Source organism: Schistocerca americana, chromosome 8, assembly GCF_021461395.2.
Source record: "Schistocerca americana isolate TAMUIC-IGC-003095 chromosome 8, iqSchAmer2.1, whole genome shotgun sequence".
Classification (NCBI taxonomy): domain Eukaryota; kingdom Metazoa; phylum Arthropoda; class Insecta; order Orthoptera; family Acrididae; genus Schistocerca; species Schistocerca americana.
Genome location: NC_060126.1, coordinates 388,721,914 through 388,736,375, shown reverse-complemented (window position 1 = coordinate 388,736,375; position 14,462 = coordinate 388,721,914). Strand labels below are relative to the sequence as shown.

Genomic DNA, 14,462 nt, shown 5'->3' with positions numbered 1-14,462 from the left:
TCTAGATTTGGAAATTGTTTGTTTCTTATTTATGGAGGAAAAGGGCATTGGGGTAAAACTGTCCTCATGCATAACGTGTTTCTCATCACAAAGCATGCCAGATGTGGTGTACGTTGTTGTTGTTGTTGTTGTTGCTGCTGCTGCTGCTGTTGCTGCAAGGTCCGAAATGACTTGTTACATTTATGGAATGTGCTCCATGTTGTGATTTGTGACATCAGTGCTTTCCAGTGGCAGTCTGTGGCATCTGGCTTGTAGATCACAGAGTTCCTTTGCAAAAGCAGATACGCTTAAAATAGCTGCTTCAACTCTGTTACCGGACTGTTGAAGAAAAGTGGAGAAAGAAGATTCTGGACACATCGCTGATCTGAACAGCGAATAATACTATACAGCATTCTGACATACATATTAGTAAAAGTTATTCATTAACAATTGAATCTTCATCCTGTTGTCAGTTTAAATTGAATGAAGTATAGTGCCTAATGTCAGTGTCTGCATGAATTATATCTGTATTCTCAATGTTGCATGGACTTCCTTCACTCTGAAGTAATGTACTTCTTCACATAGATTTCAGGATTGAAATTTGTTTTGTAGTTTCATCTGAATGGGAGATGAGATTTTTGTTTCAAAGCTGCTCACCATCATTAAAAAAGATAGTTATCAGTTCGACATAGACATGAGCCAGTCCATGAAACCAATTATTTTACGCAAAGTTTCATAATAGCAAAAACTTCCATTGCGTAACTTGTGTGTTACTTTCGAGCATAGACAGGCAGTTATGTAAAGATTTATGCCCACTGTGGAAACATTCCAGTCATTTACCTTTGTAACAATTTCTGCAAGTACACTATTTACCAAATGATAAATAACATTGACTACTGCATGTAATATTTCTATTAAATTAATAAGAAAGACCTAGAATCTTTTAGAAAACAGAGTGTGAAAAAAAAAAAGAAATAAAAAAATTGAAAGGAAGTGGGTGTGAACCTGCTACCTTTGTTTTCACATTCTGCAATGCTATCAACTAAGCTACAGCTTCAATGTGGCAGCCATGCCCCTGTATATGGTATTCACTGCGTATCTACAAATGTCATTATTTGATATTAAGTTATGACAAGTGGCATCAGAACTACTAGCTTCTGATAGATTGTCATTGTGTCATGGAATTGAAACCATATACTTTTGTTATTTGACATTTAATATGGCAAATTGCATCAGAACTATACACTTTTGATGGAGCATCATCTTGTTGTAACATAGAAGCGGTATGCATCATAGCACACAAGTTATAACACTAAAAACATCAAATACAGGAAGCTTTATCTACCAATTTGTAGTTTCGTGTCATTTGTCATCATAGCTAAAAAAACAATGTATGTTCGAGAAGTCCTCAATTTTTGATGCTTCAAAACAGCTTGGATTCATACCACATGCTCTATGAAAAAGAAAACCAACTAGGTATGTAGTTAAACTCAATACAAGGTGGTGACTCCTAAGTTTTGCTTTGGGCGTGAAAACAGTGTTGCATCTCATTGGCTATGTTCCTCTTCATGAGGCAAAAATCTGACAACCCAATTTCTTCATTTCGTGGTCTGCAGTGTAATGGAACACAGAATTCCACATTTTGACGTCACCAGTACCACATCCTCATGCATTTTCGCATCCCGTGAGAGGACAGATTAAGGGTCCACTGTCAACCTATCAACCTACATTCCACTGTCAACCTATCAACCTACATTGATGAGCCTAAGCTTTATGATCACTGCCCACTGTGAGACTGAATGCTGCCTGGTGGCATTCTGAGCACATAACGCAGTAGGAAAAGTATGTAAGCTGAGCAGGGACGAATGAGGAAGGATTCCAGTAACAATATGAGCCACAAATAGGAAAATCCACTGACATAAGCGACTTTGACAAAGGGCAGATTGTTATAGGCTGGTAACTGGGAACAGGCAGCTTGGATAAGGTGAAGCTGGTCAGCTATTCACGTGCTACTTTCGTGAGCATCTTTCTGAAAGGATCAAAATATGTTGAAATGAGGAGTTAGTGCAAGGTACGCCCCACAACAGAACGTGGAGGTCAGAGGCTTGTCCATTGTATTAAAGCAGTGTAGGTGGTGATCTGACAGAGTACAAAGCTGGTGTTGGCACAGGTGTTTCGGAGCACACCATTCAAAGCTCAGTGATGAACATTGAGCTCTGCAGCAGATGACCACTTTATTTTCCATGTTGATCCAACATTGTCAATTATGATTGCATTCGGTAGAGAATAATTGAAATTGGATCTTGGATCATTGGTAAAATAACACCTGGTTTGATGAATCCTGATTCTTGTTACACCAGGTCACTGTTTGTGTCTTGATATGCTTCAGCCAGACAAATGGCTGCTCGAAACGTGCATAGCACTGTGGACAAATGCCAGTGGGCTTTTGCCGGACCTGTAGTAGTAATCGAAGGCACCAAGACTGCTGCAGGCAACTTACACATCCCTTCATGCTCGATGTCTGTCCCAACAGTGATGGGATCTTCCAGCAGGATAATTGCCCATTACACAAGTCCAAATTGTGTTACAGCCATTTGAAAAGCACGATAGTGAGCTTACGTTGATGCGTTGGTGACCGAATCCATCTAATCTGAACCCAATGGAACACGATCTGGGCATTATCACACAGCAGCTCTGCGTCCACCAACCCTTGGCCTGTAATTTGTGGGAATTGCATGACATGCATAGACATGTGACGCCACAGATCTCCAGAAACCAACCAAGCACATTCACAATTAAATGTGACACAGAAGCGTTGTTATATTGTATTCCAAAGGTTGGCCAACATGCTGTTAAGCTGGTGGTCATAATGTTTTGGCACATGACATCTACATCTACATGATTACTCTGCAATTCACATTTAAGTGCCTGGCAGAGGGTTCATCGAACTATCTATCTACCATTCCACTCCCGAACAGCACGTGGAAAAACGAACACCTAAACTTTTCTGTTCGAGCTCTGATTTCTCTTATTTTATTTTGATGATCATTCCTACCTATGTAGGTTGGGCTCAACAAAATATTTTCGCATTCGGAAGAGAAAGTTGGTGACTTAAATTTCGTAAATAGATCTCGCCGCGACGAAAAACGTCTTTACTTTAATGACTTCCATCCCAACTTGCGTATCATATCTGCCACACTCTCTCCCCTATTACGTGATAGTACAAAACGAGCTGCCCTTTTTTGCACCCTTTCAATGTCTTCCATCAATCCCACCTGGTGAGGATCCCACACCGCGCAGCAATATTCTAACAGAGGACGAACAAGTGTAGTGTAAGCTGTCTCTTTAGTGGACTTGTTGCATCTTATAAGTGTCCTGCCAATGAAACACAACCTTTGGCTCGCCTTCCCCACAATATTATCTATGTGGTCTTTCAAAACTGAAGCTGTTCGTAATTTTAACACCCAGATACTTAGTTGAATTGACAGCCTTGAGAATTGTACTATTTATCAAGTAATTCAATTCCAACGGATGTCTTTTGGAACTCATGTGGATCACCTCACACTTTTCGTTATTTAGCACCACCTGCCACACCATACAGCAATCTTTTCTAAATCGCTTTGCAACTGATACTGGTCTTCAGATGACCTTACTATGATATGAGTGATGTGTTTCTCCTTCTGCAAGCAATTCATCTTTCCTCTCTTAGAAAGAAAAAATGCAAGTTGTGTAAGCTAGGAAAGCATTTTCTGGTTCTTGAAAACGTGGAATTGTGTTCCTGAAAGTAACTACTGACCAGCTATTCTGCCTCCTTCTATTTTAACACTTTTCTCAATTGAGTTTTTCTTTTGGTACAAGAAATGAAAGTAACCTAATAACTCTGTAAGCCTTACTTGTTCACTGTGAGATGCTGAGCAATTAATGAATTTAAACAAATTTTATTTTTCACTTTGGTAGGAACCACCGTTTGCAAATGAATGTACTATACTTCATTTGTGTGAGGAGTCCCAATGCCTAATAAGGCCCGTGGACTATATTTGATCAAAGACTTCATAATCATCATAGAAAAAATTAATTAAATTTCTCCAAGGAGTGAAAGAAGGTACAGACCAAGTCTTCATATTCTTTGATGTGATTCAGTTCTATTTGACAGTACTTGTATCATTGTCAATTTTTGTATCTTATTTTTCCATTACAGGAAGCTGTTGGTTTGCTCAAGCTGAAACCAGGTTTGCCTGCGATTCAAAGTCTAAATGATGCTTCCTGGTTTCCACTGCAAGCTACTCAATGTGAAGTTCAACCAAGACCAGAACTTATTTCAACTTCCAGCACAGAGGTATCTGCATATTTAGTTCATTCAGTTTGAGGTCATTTAAACACAATATGGATTCAAACTTTGTCTCTCTGTGTTATCAGTGTTAATGTGAAAGATTGACCTACATCATTTACTTTTGTTATTTTGAATGTTCGTTACACTGGGAACGCATGTCTGAAGTAAGAGATATGTTGTCCCTTGCACTTCCTCTCCTTTCTGCCTGTAGCTTATTGTCCCACTGCAGTATGACTTTACAAATAACAGTAAATAATGTTAAGAAGGTAAAGCAGTTGCTGAAACTGTACACTATTACTCAGTTTCTCCTTGTTATAAGTTGTGAAAAGAACATGCCAGCCAGAAATATTTTCAATGCTGTGTATGTTGTATGTATCACATATGGAATTTCATAGGAGGTCACTTAATAGTTAATAATTATGTAATTTATTTCCATAATGTGGAAAAGTGGGAGAGAAATAATGAAGATTTAGACCTCCACTCAACAGTACACTACTAACCATGAGTGCCCACAAAATGGAAAACTGTTTATTTGAGTTTTGTCCCAATATACAAGAAGGTATTTTGTTACTGTTTACTGCTTTACTTTTATTGCTCTGCATATGCTTTGCATAATTGAACCTCCCTACATTTTGTGAGCTGCTTCACATCGCAGAGAGGAGAAATAAAGAAATTGAATATTTAACTATTATTGTCAGAACAGTAAAGTAAATGAAGTTTACAGTTAGTGAATTAACCTATATACGAGCAAGTGATCTTCGGTTAAAAAACTAGTCTTTCTCTTAAATGAACTCACTTGATATCTGTACCTGGTCCTTAATAGTGTGTATTTAAAATATAGAAAAAAAATAGCACTGACACTAAACATCACATTCACATTGATGTCATTTGGAATGACAGTGGCCCCATTGTATGAGCTAGCTTGATATTAACCAGAATTACCTTGGAAGTGTAATGTAGAACTTAAACCAGAATGGCCAGATGATGTTTGCATATTCCATACCTTGAATATGAATCTTCACTGCTGTGCTGTTACTTTTAATATATGAAAGATTTAAATTGTGTTTGTTCCAGAATTACTTTTTTTCCAGTCATTTGACTGCTATGATACTATTAGCTTCTTTTTTCCTATCATGTGCATTATTTCATCTCAACATAACTATTACACCTTCAATACTCTAGTATTGGTATGTCCCTACAAGTTTTCCCCTCTACTGTTCTTTTCAGCACCAGGTTAACTATTCCACTGTGCCTTACTTAACAGATGTGTCATTAACCTGTTCCTTCTTCTAGGATTTTCTATACAATTCTTTTCCCATCTAGTTTTTTAGTTAATTTTTGTTTCGTACTTTATCTGTCCTGTTAATTTTTAACATTCTTTGATAGTACCACATTTCAAATGTTTTTTTCTCTGGATTTTCAGTGGTCTGCACTTCAATTCCATATAATGCTGTGTTTCAGATTTACATTTTCAGAAATCTCTTCCTCAATTCCATTTCAATATCTGATATAGGTAAAGATATTTTATTGAAGAAGCTTTCTTTGCCTGTGCCTGTTTGCCTGTAAGACCTTCTTTGCTGCTATCATTCTGTATAATTTTGTTTCATAAATAGTAATATTCTTTCACTACTTCCATTTACATGTTGTTCCTGATTTTGATGTTAAGCATATTCTCCTGTCCATTCCCTTCAACAGTTCTTTTTATGTCTTCCTTACATCTGACCAAAATTGCTATGTCATGTCCATACCATAGCATTTATGTCTGTTCCCCTTTAACTTGTTTATTCTACCTCCAACATTTTCTTTCCCTGGATTTCTTGGTTCTTTGATCTTCTAGTTGAATTGCAGTGGTGGAAAACTCCAACTCTGCCTTGCATCCTTCTTAACATTTCTCTTATACCTTTCTCCCTTCCTGAAACTAAACTGATATTCATCCTTAATTGCCTAATTGCTCAATTTCGATTATCAGCATGCATATCAATTTCTGCTTGTACCAAATAGCATGAAGAGATGCCTAACTTTTGCCATTTCCACTTCTCCATTTGTAGTTTCATCGCTTTATACTAATGTCATAATTAAATTAGCTGCTTTTGGATGAAAACTGACATGAATAATTCTTACACCCACTGCTTTTTTTCCCTATGCATTTCATGGATTTGGAATGGTAAGTAATGTGAATATTTCACTACACTTGCAATGGTCATTCAAATACAACACTTTCCTTGACAAAAAATTTTATTTTCTGCAGTCATCAACTAAGGAACCTCCCATTTCTGAAGCTGAGCTTGAAGCAGCAGCAGATGCATGGAAGAATGGAGCAGCTAGAAGACCGAAACCAAAGCCAAAAACAGTACCTGTGTGAGTGGGGTATCATTTCCTGTCTCCACATGATTCTATGAAGAAGCACTTCATTTTCTTAACTATAAAATTTATATTTTATCTTCATATTTTATTTCATGATATTCTTAGTATATAATACCTACTTGCATAGTTTATCGCACCGTGAGGCAAGGAAATGAGTCAGCCTGGATCTAATCTGCATGTTGGATAAACGACAGGTGGTCCAGTACTCTGGTCACTGTGAGTGTGGTTTTGAAGCAGTTTTCCATGCTTATATAGATGAATATTGAGGTTGCCCCCAATCTCTCCCTCAGAAAATACGATATATGAACAGCTAAATACGATAACACGTAGAACAAAGTGTACACAATACAGGCAGATAACGTATAGAACTTATCTCCCTTAGATTACCTTGGTGATTGCAGTGATAGGAAAAGCTTCTGAACCAAAAGTTAAAATAAATTTGCCAAATCATGAAATCATTGTATCCCTTGCAAGGGGATAAATGCTAGGGAGGAGGGAGGTACTATGCATATAAAAAGAATGGAAATTCAAAGATGGACACTTTGAACAGATGTTAAGGAAGGCAACCATTCGGTTGTATTGATGGATTGTCAGTGCATAGAGTCACAACTATAACAGCGTAGAGGTTTTGCTAGCTTTCAAACCGTCACTGTTTCTGTATTGTTATGCACATTCCCATGCACACCACCATACAGAAGTCTAGAGGCACCCACATCACCAGACCGACACTGACTGTTTGTAAGAAGTTGCTGAGGCTGATGGGATGTGACAATGAGAAAGGTGTGATTTTTCAGTTTCTCCTGGTATATTTATTAACTGAACAGTCCACAGGTGTACTGTCGGTTCATAGCGTCCAGAGGGCACTATATTTCAGGGATCAGACATGTCAACATCGTCAGGGGCACTGCCGAACCAAGCTCCTGAAGGCATGTGGCCGATGTATATTGTCTCCCATTACAAGCCATTCTCTCCACGGTCCACACCTGAGGGCGAACGTTGGCAGCCAGGTAGACGTTTGTGGTGATGTCTGTGGTAGTGTCGATGTAGTGGCTCTGTCTGCCCTGGTTGCCGATCGCTGTATTTGCTAATTGTCTTCTTAATTAGACCCAGTGCTGGTTCCTGAGTCTTTCTGGGATTATAACTGCAGTCCCAATTGATAAGATTATCCATAGCGCATATTTAAATGGCTTCTCTAATGATCGTGTCCCAGTATTTGGAAGTCTGCACTAAAATCCTGGTACGGTCATGTTCCATAACATGGTTCTGTGACAAACAGTGCCCTGCAGTTACTGACTTGTTGGGGTGCATTAGTCGAGTGTGCCACCGCTGCTCTCAGCATCGATCTTCGATAGTGTGCACTGTTTGTTCTGTATATGTCTTTCCACATTGGCACAGATTCTGGTGTACCCTGACCAAGGGATATGTTGATGTCTTGTTCGTGGGCTGTCTCTCCTGAAGCGGCTTCTCTGTTCTTGATTGAGGCAGAATAACACTGCCTGCCACTCTCTTCTCTTCCATGACTCCTCAGAGAACTTGCAATTACATGTTGAGGCAGGAGGATGGTCATCTACATTGATGTAATTCTGTTCTGCATCATCCACGTCCATGTGTATATTCGTAGGCTATGTCATCTCAATTGGAAGGGGGGGGGGGGGGGGCTCAGAGGGAACTGTCGATGAAGCATGATCTGCCAGATGGCCATCTGCCACACACTTCACTGTGTTGAACGCTTCTAAGAAAAAAGGGTGTTTCCACACTACTTCTGAGGTTTTGGAATAAGGGGGAGCACACTATTGTGAGCCACTTGGCATGTTAGAGGTGCTATGTCGCCTTGTCCCTTGTCTCATTGTGTGCTCAGCTGAAACTGCATCAACATTCATATGCACATTACTGTTCAACAACATTACACCCCTGTTAGTGGACAGTATTTATGTCTGCTGAACTACTCCATCAGTTTTATAAAACTGCTATTCATTCCTTGTGCAGTATAGACAAGATCTTCAAAACATCTACATCAGTATCTGAAACTGATAAAAATGTTCCATTGTGTGTGATACCAAAAGTGGATTAAAACCTTTGCAATACAATAGCTCAAACAGCAACTTGAATCGCTGAATGTAAAAACCACAGCTAAGCTGCCCCAGCTCCAACCCAATTAAGTGTGGGTGAGGAGGAATGTGATTTGTTGAAGTTGCAAGTGCAGTTAGAAACTGATTGTACATAAGAGGCAAAGCAGGAAGTGTCAAAGAAATAATGTATAAATAATATGATTACCATCCTAATTGGGCAATAAGTGAATTGTAGCAGATCAGCAAAATGTTGATTAGGATGGACTGCTACTCACTTCATAGCAGAGGTGTTGAGTCGCAGATAGGCTGCCGAGGGCAGACTTGGCAGCCAGAGACAGAGGTCATGCATGGGTGTGTTGTGTTTGCATGGGTGTGTGCATGTATGCATGTTGTCTAATTTGGAAGGTCTTCATGGCCAAAAACTTACTTGTTTGACACATTTTTTATTGTGCCTATTTACAATTCAGGATCTCCGCTATATGGTGAGTGGCAATCTATCCTTTTCATAATATTGTCAATATTCCATCCTGGATTTTCCATTGTTTGAAAATAGGGATTAGTTTATCTTACATATAGCAATGGCTGTGTAACACAAAACTACTACAAAACAATATTTAGCTTCATAAGTTAGTACTTATTGAAACATCAACAAATCGGGCTGAAATACAGAGTCGGAAACTTTTCACTTTGATTGAACTAATTAAGACACCAATCAAGTAAAAGGATGGACAGTTTACTTTCACAGATCATGTACAGAGAAATAACCAGTGATTTTGTTGTTGTAATGTTGCGTGGCACACTAATTCTCCTCTCAGATATCAGTTTACATTTTGTGCACTGTAGTAGGTAGTAACAATGAATGTAACAAAGTAACATGCCAAATATTACACCACCACTAATTTCCATTGTGTGTGGCACAGCTCAAATACATCCAGACTGATATTAAAAGATAAAATAATGCATGCGGAAAATTGCAGCTCATGTATCAGGTAAACAATATTTTGGAGTGTTTCAGTTAATTTCAGTTTGAAGATTATTAACTTCATTGAACAAAATTTTCGGTATTATTTTGCAATTTTCTGTTAGTTTATAGTGCAGATTGAGAAAAATTGTGTCTTTATCCTTCGTACCTTGTAGAAAGAACACAGTAATCACTCCAGTCAACATGTAATTGCATTTTAGCTTTTTTGTGTAGTAATATCTATTTAGGCACAGGCATTTAATTATGAGACAGAATTTCTGCTCTGAAGTTATTTCCAGGAAGCATATTTCGTAGTTGTACCAATAAACCCATATAAAAGTACTCAAAACTGTCCTGGCTATCAAAACTATTAGTTCCTCCCTTAGAAAAAAGAAGGAGATATGTTGGGGAGTGTTAGGAAGGAGGAACCGGCCACTCAGACCCAAGGATGAGAGGGACCACCCTGATGTGAGGATGCGAGGAAACAAAAATGAAGAGGAAGGAGAGAATAGGATGTCAGTCTGCTGCCTCTTTACTCACCCCTTCAGTTTTTTTATTGTATGTATTTTTTGATTTATTGGCATTTGGGACATGCCCACACAGCTGTCTCAAGTGTGGAATGTGAATTATGACAATTCAAACATTAAGAATACACAACACCCACTCCATGAGCAGAGAAAATCTTCAACATGGCTAGGAATCAAACCTGGTCCCCTCTGGTTAGCAATCCATCATGCTGACTGTGGAGCTACCAAGGTCTATGTCCCTTCATCTACATCTACATCCACATCCACATCCATACTCCGCAAGCCACCTGACGGTGTGTGGCGGAGGGTACCTTGAGTACCTCTATCGGTTCTCCCTTCTATTCCAGTCTCGTATTGTTCGTGGAAAGAAGGATTGTCGGTATGCCTCTGTGTGGGCTCTAATCTCTCTGATTTTATCCTCATGGTCTGTTCGCGATATATACGTAGGAGGGAGCAGTATACTGCTAGACTCCTCGGTGAAGGTATGTTCTCGAAACTTCAACAAAAGCCCGTACCAAGCTACTGAGCGTCTCTCTTGCAGAGTCTTCCACTGGAGTTTATCTGTCATCTCCGTAACGCTTTTGCGATTACTAAATGATCCTGTAACGAAGCGCACTGCTCTCCGTTGGATCTTCTCTATCAACCTTATCTGGTACGGATCCCACACTGCTGAGCAGTATTCAAGAAGTGGGCGAACAAGCGTACTGTAACCTACTTCCTTTGTTTTCGGATTGCATTTCCTTTGGATTCTTCCAATGAATCTCAGTCTGGCATGTGCTTTACCGACGATCAACTTTATATGATCATTCCATTTTAAATCACTCCTAGTGCGTACTCCCAGATAATTTATGGAATTAACTGCTTCCAGTTGCTGACCTGCTATATTGTAGCTAAATGATATGGGATCTTTCTTTCCATGTATTCGCAGCACATTACACTTGTCTACATTGAGATTCAATTGCTCTTCCCTGCACCATGTGTTAGTTCGCTGCAGATCCTCCTGTATTTCAGTACAATTTTCCATTGTTACAACCTCTCGATATACCACAACATCATCCGCAAAAAGCCTCAGTGAACTTCCGATGTCATCCACAAGGTTATTTATGTATATCGTGAATAGCAACGGTCCTATGACACTCCCCTGCAGCACACCTGAAATCACTCTTACTTCGGAAGACTTCTCTCCATTGAGAATGACTCTTGAATGAATCTTGGTATTCACTTTCCTTCACAACAGTTAGGTTGAGTAACCTGCCACTCCTTTATAGCCTACCCCAGTCCATCCCACCTTTCCCCCAAAAGGGGAACAAAGAGTTCCTTTTTTCACTTTTAAATGTGTCTTGTCAGGACTACCAGAATGTCACCTCTTGAAGGTAAGTACTGGGCAATTATTCTGTCTCTCCGTAATTTTATGGTTTTCGGAACAATTGGTTGAGTATATTCCCATCTTCATTATTTTATCAGCATCATAAAACTTCATCATGAACATCTCTGATCAATATTCTTTGTAAAATCTTATACATTTCTACAGTGAATTGTGTGTGTGTGTGTGTGTGTGTGTGTGTGTGTGTAGGGCGGAGGGTGGGTGGGGGAATCACATGCCAATGGGAAAGGGCATAAACTTATGAAAGTAATGATTCTATTGCAGTAATGTCAGTGTGACTGCAAACATGATTACTGGAAAGGACTATTTACCTTTTGCAAGGGTAAGGCTTCAAAGTGTGATTACGATTATTGTGTTTCATTGTAATGCATTCTTTCATGTTACACAATTTCTTGTATAAATTGTTAAAAGTAGGCCAGTACTGAAATGACTTAATATTGTTTTCTTTTATTTTAGGCTTCCAGTTGAGGGTGAAAAAAATGTATTGGTTACTTCTGCCTTGCCCTATGTAAATAATGTACCCCATTTAGGAAATATTATTGGCTGCGTCTTATCAGCTGATGTCTTTGCAAGGTAACCTACATCTGTTGATCTTGTTTTTATGTGCAGAAAATAAAGCTGTGAAACTCAATAGCTCTGGTTGAGGATCTTTTTAAACTTGTGTGTGGCTTGATTTTGTTTGTGAATGAAACTGCTTTAAAACTCCATATCTCTGGGTATATTTGTAAACTCATGTGTCCATGATGAAGTTGGTTGCATTTTCAGTCTAGAAGCAGTAATTGTAAGAGTAACTGTCTGCTTAACAATGGCAGCAGCAGTGGAAAGAATTTTCCAAATTGCTGTGCAAAGTTCATTCAACAGAATGAGTGCCAAGACCAAGCACAGATCATAATTTTCCTGCATAACAGTTGTAAACTTGCGCTATTCCTGGTATTAGAAAAGTCAATAGTTATTGAATTTATTAATGTCTTGCTCTCTACAGAGAGAATACTTAAGCATTAAACAAGTTAGCATGTACTTAGTAGGTCAATTGCTAGTGATATGGGAGGGGGATAGACTACTAAGGGGTGAAAGATGATGTACAGAGCTAAGGAGGAAGGAGTGGAGTTTGTAAGGGGGGGGGGGGGGGAGGGAGGGGGGAATATGAATGGGAAGGGGAAAAGTTGAATGTAAATGGCAGGAGGGGAAAAGATTAGGGGTAGGGGGAAGGTGGCAGCAGCAGATGGGGAGTGTTGAAGTTTCAGGCCAGAAATATTATGAGAATGAAGTACTTGAGGGATAGTAGTCGTCTATGCATCTGTAATTCAGAACTGGTGCACAAATGATCCAGTTGCAAATGGGTCTTGTATAAGCTACTGCAGTCATTGGTGTTGTGCAGCGACATGTTCAGGCAGATGCTTGAGTTTGTGGTTAGCCATTGGTTGGTAGTAGCCTTTCATCCTGGTAAATGGTAGATTTATTATCATATTAATGTAGAATGCTGCACAACAATGATAGCACAGCTGGCATCTGAAATGGCTGCTTTCAGACAATAATGAATTTTTGAGGGTTAGGAAATTTCTGTAAATGAACGGCCATGGGTATTTCTGGATGGATGTACAAGACAGGTGTTGCACCTGGATAATCTGTGGGGTAATTGTTGCTATGCAGAATTTGAAACAGTGGTGATATAGTGATTGGGCATGATATAATGTTGATTGGTACAACCGTGGAGTACTAACTTGTATTATGAGGGCAGTATTTTGTGTATAATGTCTCTCTTCTCAGGACACAACGAAAGGTACTCTAAGGCTTATTGATGGGCGTGGTTCCTGTAGGTCTGGCAGAGATAGGGCAGTAAGAGATGTACTGCATAATAAGTGGTTCACAGTGACAATGGGTTTTGTTGATTTCTTTGGAAGATTTGGATATATTTCTGGTCAAGCTAGCTAGGATATTTTCTGCATATAATGGCTGGGGCGAGGTCATTAGCATATTTATGTATCTCCTGCCTTTCATTGCATGTGTGGCATCCGTAAAAGCAGTAATTTTCTTATGGGATCAATATGAATAACTGTTACAAATCTGATAAATTATTTTACTACAAAACTTGCTAGATTTCTGTCCCCTCATCATTTCAATGATAACTGGAAACTTAACTTAATTTTGTTATGAATTCTTATAATTCACATAATTTTTATGTGTGATTCTTTGTGCTGAAAGATAGAAATGAGAATGTTGTTTGCATTGAGTTTATTTTTTCTTCTTTGACTTTATTTTATGATAACAGTATCACTGATAAGTTTCTATTCCATATTCATTAAGATTTGTACATTTCGGGTGTATGTGACTGGATATTGAATATGATTCTTTTTGTTAGAACTCTTCACTTGTTATTGACAGGTTCAGTCGTCTGTGCAATCATAATGTCTTGTATATCTGTGGAACTGATGAATATGGTACAGCAACTGAAACCAAAGCACTTGAAGAAGGTCTTACTCCAAAAGAAATATGTGACAAGTATTTTAAGATTCATGATGCCGTCTACAAATGGTTTAATATTAATTTTGATTACTTTGGTCGAACAACTTCTCCTGAACAGACCAAGTAAGTACTATAATTACCTTTTGATTACTTTTGTTAAATATAAAACTACAAAGATACAGAACGGCTGGCCAGTACTTAGCTTCAAGAGGTGAAACATCAGTATTGATGAGTGACATATTTAAAAATGAGAAGACTTATCGTAGCTTTTGGAACTGTTAGTTTTCGCCTCAGGGAGGAAAGAGGAATGTGTTGGGGAAGGTAAGAAAGGCGCACCAGGTCTCTCCGACCTCATGAGGAGACAGACTCATGTTTTGTGAGGATA

General features: G+C 38.8%; 1 protein-coding gene across 2 annotated transcripts in view; it reads left to right on the top strand.

Annotated features, from left to right (window-relative positions):
- LOC124544692 (methionine--tRNA ligase, cytoplasmic) overlaps positions 1-14,462 on the top strand; it is a 116,374-nt gene that overhangs the window by 49,155 nt on the left and 52,757 nt on the right. Inside the window, exons 5-8 of one of the 2 annotated variants that reach the window (XM_047123333.1) lie at positions 4,178-4,315; positions 6,570-6,667; positions 12,071-12,187; positions 13,997-14,200. In XM_047123333.1, coding sequence (XP_046979289.1) covers positions 4,178-4,315; positions 6,570-6,667; positions 12,071-12,187; positions 13,997-14,200 — 557 coding nt within the window. Of the gene's footprint in view, positions 1-4,177; positions 4,316-6,557; positions 6,668-12,070; positions 12,188-13,996; positions 14,201-14,462 lie in introns of both variants that reach the window. The other variant, XM_047123332.1, reaches the window with a different exon arrangement.